Source organism: Harpia harpyja, chromosome 17 (assembly GCF_026419915.1).
Source record: "Harpia harpyja isolate bHarHar1 chromosome 17, bHarHar1 primary haplotype, whole genome shotgun sequence".
NCBI lineage: Eukaryota > Metazoa > Chordata > Aves > Accipitriformes > Accipitridae > Harpia > Harpia harpyja.
Genome location: NC_068956.1, coordinates 3,361,803 through 3,381,737, shown reverse-complemented (window position 1 = coordinate 3,381,737; position 19,935 = coordinate 3,361,803). Strand labels below are relative to the sequence as shown.

The window sequence follows — 19,935 nt, the reverse complement described above, 5'->3', positions numbered from 1 at the left end:
GGGCCAGCTCCCAGCCCCACTGCTAGGGTGCTGGGACACTCAGCTCCCTCAGTTTTACACCAGGGGCTCCACGTTGCCATCCGCAATGTCTTGGCCCCACAGCTCTGAAGAGGACAGCTTTTCTTTCCCTCTCCCAATGCAGCAGGATGGTGGATCGACCACAGGCTCCACTTCTACCCAACACAGAGCAATGTGCAAGAGACAGCACGCCAGGCAGGCAACACCATCCTACCCCCAGCCACCAGGTCCGAGCACCACTTTAATCATGGCTGAGGGCGTTCTTGCTCCCTGGAGGAATGAGCTGGGTGTTTTTCAGGCATCACGCTTCGTTAAGTGTTTTTATAGCATCACTTTGCAGCTGCAGGGTGCAGTAAGTGGTGGGCTGCAGCTCTGACTTGCTCATTAGCGCAAGGACTCTTACACACATGGCTCGATGAAAACCAGTGATCATCTGGGCAGGAAAAAACTCAGAATAACATAAAATCAGGAGTGGTTATAAGTCTGGCATCTGGGGAGTCCTCTGAACTGTCTGTCATCCTCACATGTTCACCACAAGGGAAACTTAATTAAAATTAGGTGTTGAGAGGCTCACTAGTCTTCTCTCCAGAGCAGCTCACTGCTTAATTGGAGAAACAAACTGTGCTCAGTAGAACAACCGAGGCTTTTTTGGACAGGAGGTCCCCAAATATGAAAAGAAAGGCTGAGGGCAGTGAAATATATTTTACCAGAACTGATTTCAGCTTGCTCTATGGATCAAAATCCTGCCGGTGGCAGTTTAGTCCAGAAGATGAACTGGTAAATCACACTTGCACTCTGTAAAACGTGTGGCTGGGAGAACAGAAACCCCCTCCCTTGTTGTGCTCTCCTGTTCTGCTTGTGAGTGCTCGTGTCCTGCAGAAATCCCTTTCCTGGAAAAAAACCCCAACCCTCTGACAGACCAGATGCTGATGTATCGTGTCTGTTTCCCAGGGAGCTGACTTTGGTGGGATTTTGGACATGAGTGGGGGATTACAGGGCAGCCCAGGGACCAAGCTACCCCAGCTAAGTTGCTTTCCAGCCTAACCAGTTGGAAAAGCGTGCAGTCCACCAGCGAGCGAGCGCTCTCTCGTGGGCTACGCGGAGGATGAGCAGAGCATGTGTCAGCTATGTTGGCTCAGAGGTGATTAATAAAGCAAATAAAGACTGTGGAAGAAAGACATGACATAAGCCAGCACAGCAGTAAAGTGCAACCAGATGTCAGGTTGTTTTGATCTTCTCCTTGAAGAACCAAGGAAGAGGGAAGACAAGTAAGACCCCCCCAGTGTCAGAGCCACTTTTGGCACCCGCTATGCTGCTTGAGGCTGGCTGAGATGAAAGGGAAGGTCCAACGTGGCACATGCCCCTGGCTGGGTGCTGTGAACTGCAGTAGCACGTAGGACAACTCGCTGTGAAGCATAGGCATGCTGGGTTTGCTCTAATTTTCCCCAAGTCCGGGCTTTGGCAAAGCAGCCAGCACCTGAGGATGGCAGCAGGACCAGGAAATTTCGCGTGGGTGTTCTGCCGCCCATGGTGGTGAGAAGGTGGTGAACACAGGAGGAAGAAGAAACACAGATGATGGATGGGAAGAAGAGCCTGTTAATTGGTACATGATGGTTTGCTCAAGGCTGACTCATATCTCCCCTTTTAAAGTCTTGCAGTCATGCTTCTTATCTTTGCTGTGTGGGTGAAATGTTTTGCCTATGGTCTTACAAAAAGCCTGTGACAAAGCAGGAAACCCTGAAACCAGTTCTCCCACCTCCTGGAGTACCCTCCACCTCTTTGGACCTGCCTTAGTATACCGTGAATAACATGCAAGTTACTCTGCTTGCATAGCACCCACCTACCCATCTCTGTTGCATCTCATGGCCCAGGAGCTTTCAGAAACTAGAATTGCCACCAGAAAACCCCAGTAAGACAGCTGGAGGCTTTTCCAGCCCAGGTCCAATATACGGCCCTGAGCTAATGTGTGAAATGTTGATTCTTATAGCTAAGCATATCCTTATGTACTTTACTATATTGAGGTTCCTCCTGGCCCAGAAGAACTCTCCCTTGGCCTTTCAACTTAAAGGATAATGCTCAGAGGTTGGGATAGGACCAGAACCAGAGTTTGATACTGCTGTGGATGAGCATCTTCACTCCGTCAGCTGAATACCTGTCGGCATATTTACGCTACTCCTTGAGATCCTCCCTGCCAGTCAGCCAGATATGAAATCTTTTGCCAGATCCTCATCTAGACAGTCTAGTGCTCAGGAAAAAACAGCATAAATTGCTCAGTATGGGGTAAAACATGGCTTCCACATATGTCTATGGTCTTAGGGAAGAAGCAGAAGTGACAGTTCTTTGCTGCACCTGCTGCATTAGCTACTTCGTGTTTCAGTCACTCACAGTGATGCTGATCCAGATGCAGGCTTGGAAGAGTTTCATGCTCTTTAAAACACAGGAGAAGGTAATCCAGGCTGCAGTGTCGTATTGTATAAGACTACACAGTCTGCTTTAGAGATAGCTGCAGAAGGTAAAATGATAGAAGAAAGGAGGCAACGACTGTGTCCCTTTTTCACAGCATGAACCCAGCAGTGCTAGAAGGAAAAGGCAAGCTGCCCTCCTCGTTGCCTTGCCCCTGCTGAATCCATCCAAGGAAGAGACAGTCCTAGAACCTGGGGAATTGGTTTCTCACCAGACCTCTCTGTTTTGCCCATCTTTGAGCACTGCAGGTCTCACAGAGACACTCTGACATCGATTTGAAAGGTCAAATGAGAACTGACCTGTCCAGGGTTGGAGTCTGGGCTCAGATCAGACGTGGGACTTCTTGGTCTGCGATGGGGAGTAAAGGCCAGTGACGCTGGAACCATGGAAAGTCAGGACTAGCCCATCAGAGCCAAGGACAGTTTAGGAAGGAGCTTTCCTGTCTCACCTCTGATAAATCTCCCTGCAGCTCTCTCTACAGATCCCTGCAGACATTCATGCAGCCTCGCCTGGCCATAGGCAAGCCAGGCGGTTCCTAGGGCAGCAGATTCGCTGCTTCCCCAGAACTGGATGTTGCTCTTGCCTTTTTGTCCCACGGCTCTTGAGCATCCAAGATTTCCATTCTGGCTTGCAGAGCTCTCAGCAATGACTACCCGTGCCTCGTGTCGGCTACCCATCCACAGCAGTGCTGGAGGTAACAGAGCAACACACAGTCAGCCTGAGAGGCTTATCATTATCTGCTTAGGAGATGTAGGTCTTCAGGGAATTTTAATCAGCAGAGACACTTTCACACCCAAAGAGACAAAGATATTATCAATTCCCTTAAATGGGCACCAGAAGAGCTGAGCTGCAGCTCTTGGGACTCTTCCTCTGTTCATCCCTGCTGAAATAAATTGCTCCATGAACTGCAGCAATGCCACGCTGATGCCCAACTGCTAATGCTCCGGCTCTTCAGCAACAGATGTACTTTGAAAGTTAAATTTTTCTGAAGGATTTCCTTTTCCATCAGGAACATGCCGTTTATTTCTCTCACGGCTCTGGAAGGGACCCTTCGTGATGGCCACCCTGAAAAGCTGTACTAGGACACAGCAGGCTACTGCTATTTAAAAATGCCTGGCTGTCTTCTGGGTTAGTGCTTATTTTCACTGGTAGTTTTGATCTGTTTTTTCTCTCCCTCTCTCCGAGGGCATGCCGCACTTGCCCTGCTGTAGTGTACCATGCTGTGCGGCAACAGATAATGGAGACTTAGCGAGGTGTTAGCCTGGATGCGCATGTTTCAGGTGAAGGAATTAATGCCTGGGGGCTTGTTTGGGACTCCTGCAGGCTCTGGGTTTGAAATATGGCAATGTTTACACTGGGACTTATCCTTTGTCTTGCTTCTGTCAACATCTTCATTAAATGATAATTCCTTTAAAAGAAAAAAAAATCACATGGTTGACATGAAGATGGACAAGAGCAATTGAATATTTTATTCCCCACCCCTCCCTTCTGTGGTTAGCTGAATTGCAGGTATTGCTGGTTATTTGATGGCTGGGTGGCAGTTAGGACTGATCGTTTCTATACCCCCAGGAGGCAAAGAAAAAGAGACATTGGGGGTATTTTGCTCTGTTATCTCTGGTCTTAGGTTTACTGAAGAGTTAAAGCATATGTTCAACAGATGTGTCACTCTAGCTGGGTTAACTGAGTTTGAGCAGAGCTACAAAATAGCCATCTGCAACAGTCTGTGTGGTTCAAATGTCCCTTGGAAGCAGTCATCTCAAGGGCTGTCTTTATGAATGACAATTAAAGGGCACTAAAAAGTAGGTGTGCTCTGAAACCGGGTACATTGACCCTCATTAAGTTTTATGCAGGCTCTGGAAATGAAGTGAAATCAAAATATTTCCTTCAGAGACAGGCCTCAGAAAGGTTTTAAATACAGTCTTAAAAAAACGCCAGTAGAAATTCCTACAGATTAACTTTTCTGCCAGTCTAAAATAGGGCCAGTTAATTCCCATTAAACTGAGCCGGCACTTACCCAACCCGGTGGGCACAGAGAGGAGTAGTGGGAAGTCTATGGCAGACCATGGGCTCTCCATGGGAGAGGGCTTTGCAGGGAGTCAGCAGAGCCAGGCTGCAGCCGGGTGGTGATCCTCCTGCCACGCTGCAATGCAAAGCAGCAGCCAGACGCTGCCAGAACAGCCCGGAGGAGATATATATATATAACTGAATATATATAAATATATATATATATCTGAAGCAAGAGAGATGAAGCCATCAGATTGCTGGAGGCTACTGCCTGCTGAGACCTTCCACCTCCCCAGGAAAGTTCATATCTAACTCATGTTCCATATTAATTTATTTATTTATGTATTTATTTTCTGTAACTCCCCATTATGGATGAAGTGGTGTTAGAAAATGGGGATATAAGAAATTATTGCATATGCTGCTGGTAAATTAATGAAGTGTATTGCAACAGGAGAGCTCTTACGTAGTAGAAGTTGGGTGTCGGGGAGCCCAGGTGCTGTCAGACATGACATGGACATGCAGCTCAGAGCCTGGGGTGGTTTCTTTCTCTGCTCCTGTATGATCTCCTGTGTAACATCTGGCAGGCCATGCAGAGACCTTGCCTTAAAAAATGCTGACCTAAGTCCTACATGGTAGAAATCCACAGTTACAACAGCGAGAACATACCTCTTGGACCTTGTTTCATCCCACACTAAAAATAACATAAAGCTTTGGGTCTAGTACAGACATTTCCTATGTGGCCTAGGCTAGATAGCTGAACTTCATAAGTCCTCAGTTTCTAAACCTTTAAATGATGCTAATGATGCTGTTCTGCCACAACATATTAGCTAGATGTTTGGGTAGCCTGATAACAGGGGACAAAGGTATATATTGTTATAGGCAAGGTGAGAGCTGGAGGAAGATATAACACCAGTACTGTATGGCCTGTAGTTCAGTATCCAAGTTAATGTCTCTCCAGCAAATATTTGAAAGCTCAGATGTTTAGATAAGGTTGTGAAACTGGCTATTTTCTTCAAGCTGCCAAAGATGCCAGTGGCTAGGAGAGACCTATTGGGACAGAAGATGTTCTGGGATTATTTGCTCTATGGGGTTTGTAAAGCCTTAGTATAAAGGAAATGCAACTCAGTGTCATGTTCAAGCTTTATTGTAGGGAGCAATGCCATTTATCAGATCTGGCAGGATCTGATGAATGCTCCAGTGAGGTTATGGTGTTGCGGGAAGGTTTGCAACATAGCACGGGGTAAGTCATCATGCAAAACATCAGCCAGCCATTCATAAGTCAACTGACGCAGTTAGAAGTCTTGTTACCATTCGCCGTGAACAGGGTTGGCCAAAACCCATCATTCTTTGCCTGCCAGAAGATTTAGTGTGATTTTTTTTTTCTTTTGGCTGCACTGCAATGAAGCGATTTATTTTTTAAATATCCAAGGAACTGCAAGCTTCCTGAACTCTGCAAGTGCAGGGTGGGTTTGCTGTTCCCCTCAGGTTTTCTGGTAAGGGGCCATCAGTGAAATCGTCATTGTCGCTGAGCTGCTGTGGCTGGTTTCCAGGCTTCTCCGTGCTGGCCAGGTTTGCATGCATGTACCAAACATTCATCTGTTTTCAGCTTCCCTGGCCATAAGACAGACCTGCTTGATATCTTTATTCCCAGGTAAGACACCTGGCAGTTTCTAAGGTCTCCAGACATAGATCCAGACATGTGCGACGTTTTTTTGAATCACATATTGACACATTTAAAGAAAAACATTTTAGACAAGTTGGGCAAGTGCTTTTTCAGTTAACACCACATGAAACACTACATCTCCCTCCAGTACCTGGCTTTAACTTGCTTATTAAAGGTCCAGCCTTGATAAGCCTCATGTAAAGAAAATGATAAACAGTAGCCACTTCTTAGGTCGAATCATAGCTGGATTCTAAAAGGTCTGGAACTGTCCCCTGGAAGAGGAGCATTTCTCTATGTATTGCTATATAACAAGTTTCTGGAGATGAGGCTGTCAAATTAAACACTCAGGTTTTGACGCCTAAGTAAATACACTTATAAATACCTCATCCGGTGTTATGAGACTGTTTCCTGCCAGCTCTAATATTGACTATCCAAACTACCTGCACGTCATATATTCCACTAATGCCAGTGCCAGAGACTTCGGATCTCACAGGCTACAAAATCAGCTTCCAAGAAAATCAAATAAATCTAGCCATTTTGGGAAAGAAGTGGACTCACTTGAACTTGACTCTACAGGACTCTTCAGGGCTGACATATAACTGCTCTGATGCAAACCACATAATCTGGAGAAAAAGGGATTCCACACGCCGGACTGCAACTTGAACACAGGATAATATGGCAGAGAAGGACACTCCCTCCAAAAAACCCCAGCCCCACCAAAACCATGGGACATCAAACCCTTCTGTGCTGCATGGTCAAGAAACTGATGTCAGATCGGGTTGACATCAAGCGAACTCAAAGTCACGGAAAGGACAAAATGGAGAGGAACTTGTAAAGAATCAAAGGATGGAGGTTAATTAATGACAGGCAGTGAGGCTGGAGCGATAATAAATCTTGTCAGTCTGGCTTTACATAATTTTTGTGATCGAGTCACAAGTCTGGCATGTAAAGGCAAGCGGTGATGTTGTCTTCTTAAATGCCTACAAGTTGTCATCCTACTGAAAGGTGATATTGAGAGAGAAAGTTAGTGCTACATAGTCAGTGTGTCCACGTCATAAAGAAAATAAAAAATGATTAATTGATGTTTTGAAATAAAATAGTAGATGAGGAGCCTCCTTTGGTAGTGTTTTCCAGTGGAGCCTCTGGGATGTCATTTTTTCCAGTGCTGTTCAATAACTGTATCATATTTTCTGGAAGAAACAGAAAAATCATTATTCATAAAACTTGCAGATTGGTTTGGACCTCTCATTAAATGGACATATTTGAAAAGTATCCACTAAACTAAAACCAGACGGGTTTGTATACATCTGGGAACAAAGAATTCATACTACACTTCCAAGGCAGAGGTCTGCATTAAGGAAAGACGAGATGGGCTTGAAAGCAGTGATGCTGCAACTGTGTTCATCTGAGCTATAGAATTAAAGCGGAGAAAAATCAAATAGGTGATAAAAGATGCTGTCACCCCTATATTCAACATTAAGGAGTAAGGCTCACTAATGGATACTGTTTTTAATTTAGCAAAGAGAAGGAAAATTAAAAATGAATGTCAAGAGCGTTGCAAGGATGAAATCCTGAAAGCACGCTCTATGGCAAAAGCCTTAAGGAGCTGTTTATTTTACTCAGAGGATGACTAGGATGTGAGGGAATTATGGTGTGCAAGTGTCTACAGGGAGGTGATATTTATTGTGCTTCCTGGTTTTTTGTTTCTCAGGCAAAGGTGGAATGAGAGCCAGTTTCAGGAAGCTGAAGCCAGACACACTAGATGTTAAGTGGGTATTTTTAATATTGACGGTAATTAACAGTTGGAATAATAGACGTGGGAACCTGGTAGATCCTCCAAGGCTGGAGCTTTTAATTAAGGCTCGGAGGATGTGAAGAAAGGCTAACGTGAGCATTGCCATGCTGCTCTCCCTCGATTTTCTCTATAATCAGTGGAGATATGAGACTTTTCTGCAGGGAGAGTCAGAAGAGGAGCCAAACCTTTCCCCTGTCTTCTCTGCTGGCTGCAGAGGGTTTCCAGAGAAATCAGCTTTATTCAGCGGTACCCTCCGGTATAATTCATTACAAAACGCGTTTTATTTCTAGGACGCTCGAAGAGCTGGGCGCAGCAGCAGCTCCTGGGAGGCTGTTTGGCCAGGCTGATGTGGGAGGTCAGACTGAGAGATTAGAGCACCCTCTTCTGCTCTGAAGATTTAAAGCAAAGCAATACAACTGTGGCTTAATCTTCCCATGGGAAAGGTTATGGCTGCGCGAATGCGTGCATCTCTCGCTCACTTCAGTGAGTACGGAAGAGTGTTGGGAATTGATCTGATGGCGTGCAAATAAGACAGCATTACAAAGGAATCTTCGCTCTGTGATGTGGTTGTTGCAGTAATGATGAGCTTAAGGTGTGAGAAAAAAGCAAGGTTTGGAGGCATACGCGAGGTTTTAAACTTTAATGTTAATTCCAGCCAGATGAATTACCTTAATAACACTTCTTTTTTTTTGCCTCGGCTGCTTAATTTACCTTGCTTGTTTATTAGCGAGGCAAATCAGGCAGTGCCAGGACCTGAGCTTGTTTTGCAAAAGTAGGAGTGTTATCCCCAGTCCTGGATACCCTAAGCATGGGACAGATGTGGCAGAGCTATTTGGGATAACCAGCTTTTCCTATGGAGGGTGGATTCCTGCCACTGTTATTACCTGATTGCAGGAGGCTCTTTTCTTTCACTGGCAAACAAGCAGCAGAATAAAAGGGAGAAAGTGATAGAAGTTTCAATCCACTTGGCTATGAAAAAATATGAATTGTTAAGGGTCAGAGTAATTATGCTAATAAATAGCCCTCCAAGTCGATTACTTTTTAATCTTTCATTGCTGGATGCTTGACCCACATTTTTTTTCAACACAGGAGATTTTAAGGCTATAAACATCCCCTAGAAAGGAATCACTGAGGTTTTGCAGCTACTTCAAGACACTTAGAAACTGTTCACCCTGACTGAAATTAAACTGCAGTACTGTTGTCCATACCAAAAGAAATGAGGTGGCAGTGAGCATATGATATATGGATAGAGATGTAGGTGTATTTGTATACGGATAAATCAAACTTTTAAGTTCAGTTCAAAAAATCAGACTCCTAGCTGCAAAAACTTCATTTAATTTCATGCTTTAATCAAACCCCAGTGTCAAAACCTAATGTACTAGTAGCACACAAAGCAGCGTTCTCAGTTTAGGCTTGACATTAGCGTGTGTTTTAGGCACTTTCCAAATGTGAAGTAATTTGGTAATTCCTGATAACCATCTTCAGTTGTACCAGTCTTCAATGAAGCATGTGTCCAGGAGCCTTTCTGGATCTAGGCCATGTAAATTCAATGAATGGAAGGACATGCATGAAATGAAGGGAGAGAGATGCTTTCCCCACTGCATCTGAAAGACTTTGTGGCTTCCCATATTCATCAGTCAGGAAGAAAGAACTGCTCCTGAACACACACCAATGAGATGTGTATAATTTATATGACGTATTTGAAGTTCATACTGCTAAAAGATTGAATTACAAATGTTTCCCTCTAGACCACAGATGCCGGTCCTGTGACCTCAGCTAAATTATTGCAAGGGACTTCCTAGCTAGGACAGGCACGGAGACATTCAAGGTCTTTCCAAGAAGACGGTTTTATTGCCAGGTCCACTGGGGAAGGAAGGTGTATGGGAGTGTGGGGAGGGTTACTGGAGGGCTCAGCTGTAGGGAGATATCTAGAGGACCCAGGGAAATAACCAAGAAGATTTTGATACAAATATAAAAATCTCTGTGTGTGTCATGATGGGTACAAGGAAGAAATGGGGAAAAGGGGAACAGAAGACACCAGGAGGATGCTAGAGACCGAAATCAAATATTCTGCTTACCCCAAACCTAAAATAGCTCTTGTCTCTGCTGCTTACATGGCAGAAGAGGAGCTATCCCTGCTGCGGTGCAGAGAGACTTAAGGAGCTGTTCCGCAGGGGCAGATCCCAGGAGCTAAATCCCACTAATCCAAGGGCAGAGCTTTAAGATGCCATCCCTACAATTACTAAGTTAGATATGAGTACGTCTCTGCATTGAGGCAGTTCAGAATGAGACAGCCTTGGAGCTCTGCAAGACCTTCACCGAGGAACTAAGGGTTCGGGAGGAGGTACCCCAAGTCGTGAAACCCTGGAGGAGAAGGATGGCCCTCACCAAAAGGGACATAGGAAACTTTTGACACAGCGCGGAGGGTCCCAGAGCACCCACCCAGTTGGAGTGGCCCCTACAAGCAAGACGTTGAAGGAGGTGGACGCCCACGGGGGCTTGCAGGGGAGGCTGACCATGCATCGCCTATCCTTGAGGTGGGACCCACGTCTGAGGATAACCGCTGCTAGCGGTGAGAAGCTGCTCCGCTGGTGGATGGATCCGTCCGGAGGTCTCTCTCCATCAGGCTAGAGGACCTGCGGGTGCATTTACGGTACGCGCTGCATTGCGGTGCTCTGCGTTACCTGTCTCGGTGGCTGAGGATCCGGGATAAAAATACTTCACCAGTAATGAATAGGTAAGCTGGTAAGGGGCCTGGTATTTTTAGAGCACAAACCTGCTTGGATCAGCAAATTTTCTAAGCCACAGGGTGACACTGCAGATGGCGGGGAGACTGTCGTGGGTGTGAGATTTCTGTGGCTCGCTGGGAAGGGTGAGGTTGTTATTCCCAAAAAGCCTATGGCTCCTAGGCTTTAACCAAGAATATTTTAAGCCAAGGGTGAACACAAAGCTTTTGCCATGACAGTTATTTAACAGTTCTTTATCTAAATTCAAATCATAAGCCTCCTTTTCCCTCATTTTGTGATTACCTGTTTATCCAGCTTTCGTTTTGCCAGGTTTAAGAGACTCCGCTGTAAGTTGTCCTTGAAAAACCTTTTCAGAAAGTCTTAAAATTACATGCACATACATATGTATCTCTAAGTATATGTATATATGGGTCTATGCATGTGTGTGTGTGTATTTATGTTTGTATGGGCTCTGATTCATATTCAAAACTCACTGAGGATTTTGGATGGCAAAAGTTGCTGGCTTAGTGCATTTCACCTTTTTATTTTCTTATATGCATGTTTGTCTCTGTGATTTGGGAATTACCCTTCCGAAGATCCCAAACCATAGTGTATCCATAGGTTGCGTTTACTGCTGCAGACAAAGCAGACTCACTCTTCACTGCCTGGTTTCAGAATGTATTGCAAAGCTTTTTAAAAGGTTTTTATAAGTGTGCTTTTAAGGGTTATGGTATGTCTAACTGGCACTGGCTGGATGCATGTCTGCACGGTGCAGTGGCTTGTGTGGTGCATGTCCATGTGTCTGTGCGGGGTTTTGGCACCTCATAGACTTGCACCTTGAGAACCGTTGTGTAATTTGGGCTGACTCAGCTGGAGCTACATGCGCTGAACAAATACGTATACAGGAAGGCAAATGTAATCTACTTTTCTTCCAGCAGCTGGTAATGCACTGCCTGGCTTCCTGAAGAACTCGGCGCAGACCTACCCACCTCTAAAACAATGTCATTGCTCCTGCTGTGTCCTAACAGCTTGTTCTGGGTGCTGTCAAGGCACATTAGATTGCATCAGTTCAACACTGGAAATTCATTCAAGACATTTTTCCAGGCAGTCTGGTGGCTGCTGTTGGGAATAATCCTACTTTGCTCTCCAGCATATTGTTCTGTTTTTAAAATTGGACTGCTCGGACCCTGGAACTGTGACCCCTTCTTTTCCAAAGCCTTTCCCCACGTGGCTGCCAGGTTAGCAGTGGGACGAATAAGTAAAGACCCTTCACTAGATCTTGGCCACAGGCTGGATTATGTGGTTCTGCAAGAAGAATGTGAGACATCAAGAGCTCTGGTTAGATTCATTAACTTTGGAAAGCTTTCCTCAGCTTTCATAGGCCCTCTGAACCCTGGCTTCTGTGAGGTGGCTACACTTTTAGGGGAAAACTGGAATAAAGCCATCTTCTCATGGATGTGTATCAATTATAAACTGGATTCCACCATCCACCACCCAACATTTGCAAGGACCCTGCCCTCTCCAACCCGAGTTTTGTTTACAATAATGAAATATTTTAACTGGGCTCATGTTGGCATCATTGCTTCCAATGAGGATATTTGGATAGACACGGCCAACAAGTTAGCAAGTGCACTCAGGAACCAGGGGCTTCCTGTGGGTATTGTTACATCCATGCATAAAGGAGAAAAAGGCATTGAAGACACCTGGAATGAGATTAAAGAAGTTGATGGCATCAGAAGTAAGTGCTTTGAGTCTCATTCCTTTTTTTTTTATTTTCTTCAGGGTAGGACTGCGTTGTTATCCAATAAGCATAACTTAGAGAATGAAATTTTGAAGTCATTTAAGTCAAGCAGACTTTTATTTCTGACCCTAATGGAGCCAAGGCTTCACGTAAAAGAATGCTGGGCATTTTGTATGTGATGGAGATAGGGCAAAATAGTCTTCTACAACATGAAAGATTGGGTCCAGCTTGTCTGAAAAAAAAATATTTAGTAGACGGGTATCTGTTCTTGACCCTGTCAAGTGTAAAGAGGTTCTTATAGGAAGGTTTTATATTTGTGGTGGTTTGGATTATAGATTATCAAAAATCTCATGCTTTGATGTTGTGTCCTTGCTACCTGTGTTCCATGAAGGTATCAGAAGTGAAATCCAGTGTTATACACCACATACTAAAGCAGTGGAAGGGCTCTTATTGATGTACAGCACGTAGTAAAGAATGATCTTTTTTCTCTTGAGAAAATGTGGGAAAAAAGTAATGTTTTTCTGGTTCAGAGCCTTGTTAGGAATTCTGTGATGGATCTCTGATCCTGGATGTACACCTCTGCAGTCAGCACTGTGAATCCAGATGAGGATGCATTGTAGCTAAGACTTTGACTTTTATGCCAAAGACTAACGAGGGTAGCAAGGTGCTCTCTAACTTCCAGTTTTATCAGTGCTCAAATCTATGCTTGTGACCAAATCCACCTTGGGTGGGTTCATTTCATCACCATCACAGCTCTCCATGTAAGTTAGAAATGATGGGCTCCTTTCATAATCAATGGAGAGAACCAGTCCCTCTTCAAACATGATTCATCTGACCAGCTTAAGCTCCGTGTTATGGTATGGGATGAATCACTGCCTAGGAGTACCCGTTTCTGTCGTGTAATTCAGCAACCTGAAAATGCTCTTGTTCATTTCAGCTTCTACTTTGCCACAGATAGATACTTTTTCTCCTAAGGAGAAAACACAGCTATGCTAGAGACCTTGCTCCCTCCTGATTTAGTAGCATGAAGGTTTCCTTTGCAACTTTCCTTCCCATCATTGCCCTACTTTGCTCCTCTCACTGACTGAGTTTTGAAATGCTGTCTTGGATGAAAGATCAGGAGTGCTTCTTTTCATGAAGGGCCAGCGAGCGCTGTGGAAAGCCTGTTAAACAGATATACCTGTATTTCAGATCTCCCCACCAGACAGGGGGACATTGGCCCTATGGCATTTTGCAGGCAAAGACACAGACTCTGTGATGGCCAAGCATGGACCAGATATTGAAACACAACACAGTGCCCAACACAAAATCTGTATATATGGTGACAGGGTGAATGGGCGGAGCTTGGGCACTGCTAACGACTGTGTGATGTCTGTCAGCACAGGGCACACGAAGGGAAAGCTCATCTCTCAGTCAACGACAACAATGACCGTGACTACCCATCATGTTAGCCCATGCCTCACTTTTGTCAAAATTTCTCTCCATTCCTCCTTCTGTATGGCTCCAGGAACGGGTAACGTTTACAGCTTCCTTTGCTAGATGTTGCAGACCTCCAGAGGTTGAACTAAATTGGTGTAGCTCCCAACTTCCTCAGCACATAACATTGATGGGGGACCATTAGTGTCTGACCTGATACAGCAGTTCAGACAGGTCTTTTATTGGGGAGGATGGAGCTATTTTGTGTTGAAAACCCCAAATGGATTAACAACACTGTCTGCCATCCTTGTGTTTCAGTTATCCTCCTGTGCATGCATTCTGTGCTCATTGGCGGGGAGGAACAAGCCACCTTACTCACAAAAGCTCTGGAAATGGGACTAGCAGATGGAAGATATGTCTTTGTTCCATACGACACTTTACTGTACAGTCTTCCTTACCAAAACAACTCATTCAACATCTTTGATAATGACAGCAAGCTCCAGGAGGCATACGATGCTGTGCTGACTGTCACACTGGAGTCTGGAGAAAGGACTTTCTATGAATCATTCAGGGAAGCTAAAGAAAGAGGTGAAATAACCATGGATTTGGAAGACAACCAGGTAAATATTCTTTCTCTCAGGCTTTTCTGGCACCTGGTAATGGGAGACATGAGACAAGCAATAGTTATAAAGAAAGTACAGGTGAGAGACAACCCAGACTATATGCTTTTATTTTGAGGAAATTATGGTGAAAGTTGGATGTGGTCTGCATTTGTTTGAAAAGAATATTTCTCCTGGACGTCTGGCAATCTAATTCAGTTTGTTCAACTGCAGGACCATGCTGGGAATTCAAGAGAAAAGGGTTGTCTCTGAGGCTTTGAGATTCAGTTTGCACATGCTAACTGCAATAGGCCCAAGCTGAAGAGGTGTCTCCTAAGGTGGATAAAGTCCATGGAGTTTGTAAGGCACCAAAATAACATGTCCACATGCCTGAGAATCTGGGGGGATGTGAGAGACAAACGAAATACTGGATGCTTCTAGAGGGAAATGCTTAGAATCATTGCTGCCTCATTCTTCTTAGCACTATAGTCAAAGTTATTCTTTGTCAGCACAGTTATCTAAATGTCACCAGTAGCCTACAAAAAAACAAATCAGTTGCTACCTTGTAGACATTACAAGAAGAATTGGGGAATCTGTCATACTGCTGAAGAGATGCAGGATTCATCTGAGCTAATCTTCGAATCTCACTATGATCTTTCAAAAAATTACAAGTACTTTTAAGGCATGATTTATCAGATCTGCATGGATGTCTACTTTAGAAGATGAATCATGCCTTGAAAGCATTCATTTCTTTCCCTTAACCGTAATGAGAGCCCAGGCTGACTATATTGAGTGTAGGGTTCTTCACTGTAGGTGTCTACATCTGATCAATGAATCCCACCACAGATGTCAAATTCTATGGATCCCAACAGCACTCCTCATTTTATCACGAGTGTATAATCTCTCTTCATTTACCAACTGTGAATGACCATGTGATTGCAAAAGCCACCATCTCTGTTTTTAGGGGAGGGGAAAGTTATAGGTTTCTAAATCAGGTCAGGCACAGAAGGGAGAGAATTGCAAGGAGAAAAGGCTCTGGCGCCTCAAAGAATGAGTTTGCTGTGGTTCTGCTTTGTGACTTTTACATCTTAGGAATAAACAATGTTCTGACAAAGAGGATGGATTCTTTGGGCATGACACTTTTCCTACCTGGTAAGGAGGCAGGCCTCTGACTTTGATATTCTATTTTTGGAAGATGTTTTAACGCAGTGCTTTGAGGCAGGTTGTGATAAATTGCCAGCTGAACATCAGGCTCAGAGTCTTGGCTCCTCCCACGTTAAAGCAATTTTACATGGTTTTAAAAATATTTTGAAATTGTATTTTGGGAAGCAACCATAAGAAAAGACAGATATTCAAAATCACACATATTGATCCAGAGCTACCTTTGATCTAAGATTCTTTGAACCCATTATCCGGTGAGCCTTAATGCTCAGGTGTCTCAGTTCTTGAGTTTACAGCTTAGCCAGTGGGACATTAGACAGACAACCAGAGGTTGACAGCAGTATATCCTGACCTCAATTTCTCCTGTATTTCTAGGTTTCTCCACTTTTTGGAACAATCTATGATGCCATTTACTTCATGGCAATGGCTATAGACAGTGCTCGAAGGAAAGGAGTCAGAATCTCAGGAGCTAACATAGCTGAGCACACAAAAAACTTCAGTTTCCCTGGATTTAGTCACCGTGTAGAGACAGACCACTGTGGGAAGGGGCTGAGCAACTACGTGATACTGGACACAGACGGTCGTGGGAACCAGCTCTTCCCGACCCACTTGCTGGACATGTCTTCAGACTCTGTGAAAGCCCTAGGCCGGGCCATCCACTTTCCCAGTGGAGCTCCACCCAAGCCAGACTCCAGCTGTTGGTTTGATCCAGATGTTCTCTGCACTGGAGGTAAGAAAGACAAAAAAACAGGGTCAAATGGCATTGGGTCCATGCTTTTATTTATTTCATCTTTTCTCTTACTCCAGGGGACAGCACCCCAAAGAGAAAACATTAAACTCAAGAAACTCCTATAAATATGACCAGTCGTCGTGCACTTTGTAATGGGAGGTCTATACAGAGATCCCACTATTGATCCACAAGACTCTCTTTATTTCTTGTTAGGTCAATAAGGTTGTTGCCACTGTTGTGTGCTGGAAAGAGTTTTCCTGGTCTAACACTCAACATCTGCCTATTTTGATAGCAATCAATATATGCCAGAGGCTCCAGCCAGCACTGTGTCCCTGTCCTTCTGAGGGACAGGGCACTAAGAGGATTTGCGTTGAAGACAGCCTAAGAGAGCTGCACAGCAGCAGATGCTCTCACCATCTCTCCTGGTTAACCCCAGCTTCTCTACCCAGTTAGCTGTGCAGCTTTAAGGATCATCAGAGCTCACCTCATCAAGAAAAGATGATAATCATTACTCAAAATAATCTGCGTTACTGTAGACAACAGAGGTGGTAACTGAAGACCTAGGGGCAGAGATATCTATACTGCTTCCTGGGTTTGCGAGACTAGGCACTGGTTTTACTTATTATTTTTAATTTGAGGCAACTGTGGTGCAGTTTTAAAGTCTGCAGGGAAACCAAAATCTCCGGGCAGGATACTTAGCCTCCATTTGACATATTTACTTATAATACCAAGCATTTACTCCTACTGCTCCAGGATATGACTTAAACAGACAAAATTAACCACATCTACAGAATATTTCATTCAGCAGCTGAGAAAAACATTCCCCTTGGCTCAGCCATACCTGGTTTAAATCAGTGTCGCTCTATGGAAATTGGAGATAAACTGATCTTACAGCAGCTGGCAAGCTATAGAAGAGACAAATATAATGCTACCATATATCTAATTTTGCACTGCTACTAGGAATGGTGTAGCAATTTAGCATCCCATTGCAGTCTATGGAAAAATCCCACTGATTTTTAGAGCGATCACTTTTTATGTTCACACCTTACAAAAGCATAAAGCTCTAGGCACTTGTCAGTGAAGGGGTAATTTATTATTATTACTAATATTTCAGAGACTGAATTTTATAACTAGATTGAAATCCAGGCCTCAGTGTGGCTTTTGTATGAAGTTAGGGTTGGAGTGGGGTTGGATGTGAAGCTGCCAGGCTGCTGGGGTGCCTGACCCCAGCTCCACCAGGAGTGGGGCTGAGCACGTGTTCCCAGTACACGTACACACACACTGCAGACATAGTCAGTCACCAACAGGAGAGCAATGTATTTACAGGCACCGTTACCCACAGCCAGCATTGCCGAGACATGGACAACACAAATGGCTTGATCCTCTTCTTATGCACCACTTAATCAGGCTCCAAGCTTGCTATAAGATCTCACAACCCCAGCTCCTGCACACACACAAATGCATCCTCTGGTAGATGGTCCAAACGTGTAATTCCCCCACAGCCAGCTCTCAAACCCTTTGGTCTTTGCAGGAGCTGGTCTCCAGACTTGTGGTCTCTCATGGGTTGCAGGCTCCAGGACTTCTTATCTTATGTGTTGGTTAGGTTGACGGGAAGTCTACAAATGTCACACACAGGCAGAGAGCACACTAACCCAGGAAAACAAAATTAGGAATAGGGGCTAAGCAGAAGGTAGGACAGATTGCAATGATCAGGTGCAGCATTTGGCTGGAAAAAAGCACAACATGCTTATGTGTGACCAGCATCCCCATCGTCTCCAGTATCCCACACTCGAGCATCCCCACCCCCATCCCTCCATTTCCCCATTTTTGTCCCATAAGAAGTTTCACATACTCCCACAGTCCCCTTAAAGCATCCACTAATGAGTTTAACACAATCCCACAAGTCCCCTCAAGTATGCTGTAAGTTTGCTCTTTCCCATGAGCCCGTGATAACCTTGCTTTCACTTCTGGTTAGTTATAAAGTTCTGGTTGAGCTTCCTCAAGGCTTTGCATCCTTCCTGCAATGGCCCATCCATCAGTGACATGAGCGCTCTGGTCTTTGGTATTGCTTTTGCTATCTCCTATTCCTTAGGGTTTGTTTATCTGGGTGTTAATTTTTTACTTCTCTTGACTTTTTACTGTCTCTCGTTCACCCCAGTGAATTTTGTGCTCCAACCAGCTCTTGCTCTCAGCTTATCAGATGCTGCTTCAGTGAATGAAATTGGATTTGGATGTTTTCCACCTGTGGAAGAGTCCTCATGTGACGTGTAACTGTGCCCCTACTTCAAGCAAAGGACATGATCAGGGAGAGACCCTTTGCTGTTCCTTGGTTTTCTGCACCCCCTTTCACGTACCATATTACCTTAGGGTCCTCTGAAGTATGGCCAAGCAGTTTTGGGTTATAAAATGCAATGGTAATAAGCAAAAGAATTTCTCTGAGGTGCTTTCTCAAAGGAGATTTGTTCAGACAGCAGAGCCTCTGGGGGCTACCTGAGGAAGCTTAGGAGACAGCACCAGCAAAAAAACCCCTGATTGAATACAGAAGAGAGCATTAACAAACTCCACATTATTCCTACCACATTGTGGTCTGGGTTACAGATTCTCTCTGAAAATGTTAGAGGCCATGCAGAGATGTGAGATGGGACTTTCATACTCCTACACTTCATCACTGGTTTGTCCAGGAGGCATTTTCTCCTTTGTCCAGCAAGAAAACCAACCCACGCTGCTGTGACAGGGCTATTTAAAGCTTATTGTCTCTTTAATAACAAGTTTCATAGCAGGCAAACACAGCCCCAGGGCACTAGGTCTCCTGCAAGTCTGCCTCTAAGCTGATCCAGTCCTTCCTTTTCCATGGATTTAGCATTGTGCAAGACCTTTACGGGATGTGTTCTGGCTCCACACTCACACCAGTCCTTCTGGAGGAGAACACATGTTTGGCAGCTCCCTTGCCCCCTAGGGATGAACATTGGGTTGCTGTCATTTGCTCTTATGAAGACCGCAACACTCTGACTTTGTCCATGTGGGAAGAACAAACCGTGTCCTTCAGGCCAGCTTGGTGTGGTCTTGCTCATTCCTATATTCAAGGTGAGCACCTCCTGGAGAAAGCTGGCTGTGTCTCCATTGCACTTTGGTGAAGTAAAACCTTGGTCTACATCCACACTGTCTGCGAGGTGGAGAAATGGGTGTGAAGCATCCACTCTACTGTGCCCGTATTTCTTCTCAGATGGAGGTGTACAGGGCTAGTTCCAGGCTGGAGCATGAAAGCCAAGTGACTTCTTATACAGAATCATAGTATCATAGAATCACAGAATGGTTTGGGTTGGAAGGGATCTTCAAAGATCATCAAGTCCAACCCCCCTGCCATGGGCAGGGACATCTTTCACTAGAATCATAGAATAGTTTGGGTTGGAAGGGACCTTTCAAGGTCATCTAGTCCAACCCCGCCATCTAGTCCAACCCCCCACTAGACCAGGTTGCTCAAAGCCCTGCCAAACCTGACCTTGAACACTTCCAGGGATGGAGCATCCACAACTTCTCTGGGCAACCTATGCCAGGGTATCTGTAAGATCAGTCAGGGACTGGGGCCCTGGGCTGAAGCAGAAATGAAGTCCAAACCCGG

General features: G+C 44.8%; 2 protein-coding genes across 6 annotated transcripts in view; one reads left to right on the top strand and one right to left on the bottom strand.

The window, feature by feature from the left end:
• The window catches only part of TSKU (tsukushi, small leucine rich proteoglycan), a 314,781-nt gene that overhangs the window by 91,825 nt on the left and 203,021 nt on the right, over window positions 1-19,935 (bottom strand). The window lies entirely within an intron of this gene.
• The window catches only part of GUCY2F (guanylate cyclase 2F, retinal), a 52,299-nt gene continuing 42,560 nt past the window's right edge, over window positions 10,197-19,935 (top strand). For 4 of the 5 annotated variants that reach the window (XM_052812430.1, XM_052812432.1, XM_052812427.1 and 1 more), the window contains exons 1-4: window positions 10,197-10,680; window positions 11,605-12,407; window positions 14,145-14,446; window positions 15,962-16,316. In XM_052812430.1, coding sequence (XP_052668390.1) covers window positions 11,669-12,407; window positions 14,145-14,446; window positions 15,962-16,316 — 1,396 coding nt within the window. In that variant the 5' untranslated portion in view covers window positions 10,197-10,680; window positions 11,605-11,668. The remainder of the gene's footprint in view (window positions 10,681-11,604; window positions 12,408-14,144; window positions 14,447-15,961; window positions 16,317-19,935) is intronic. The other variant, XM_052812428.1, reaches the window with a different exon arrangement.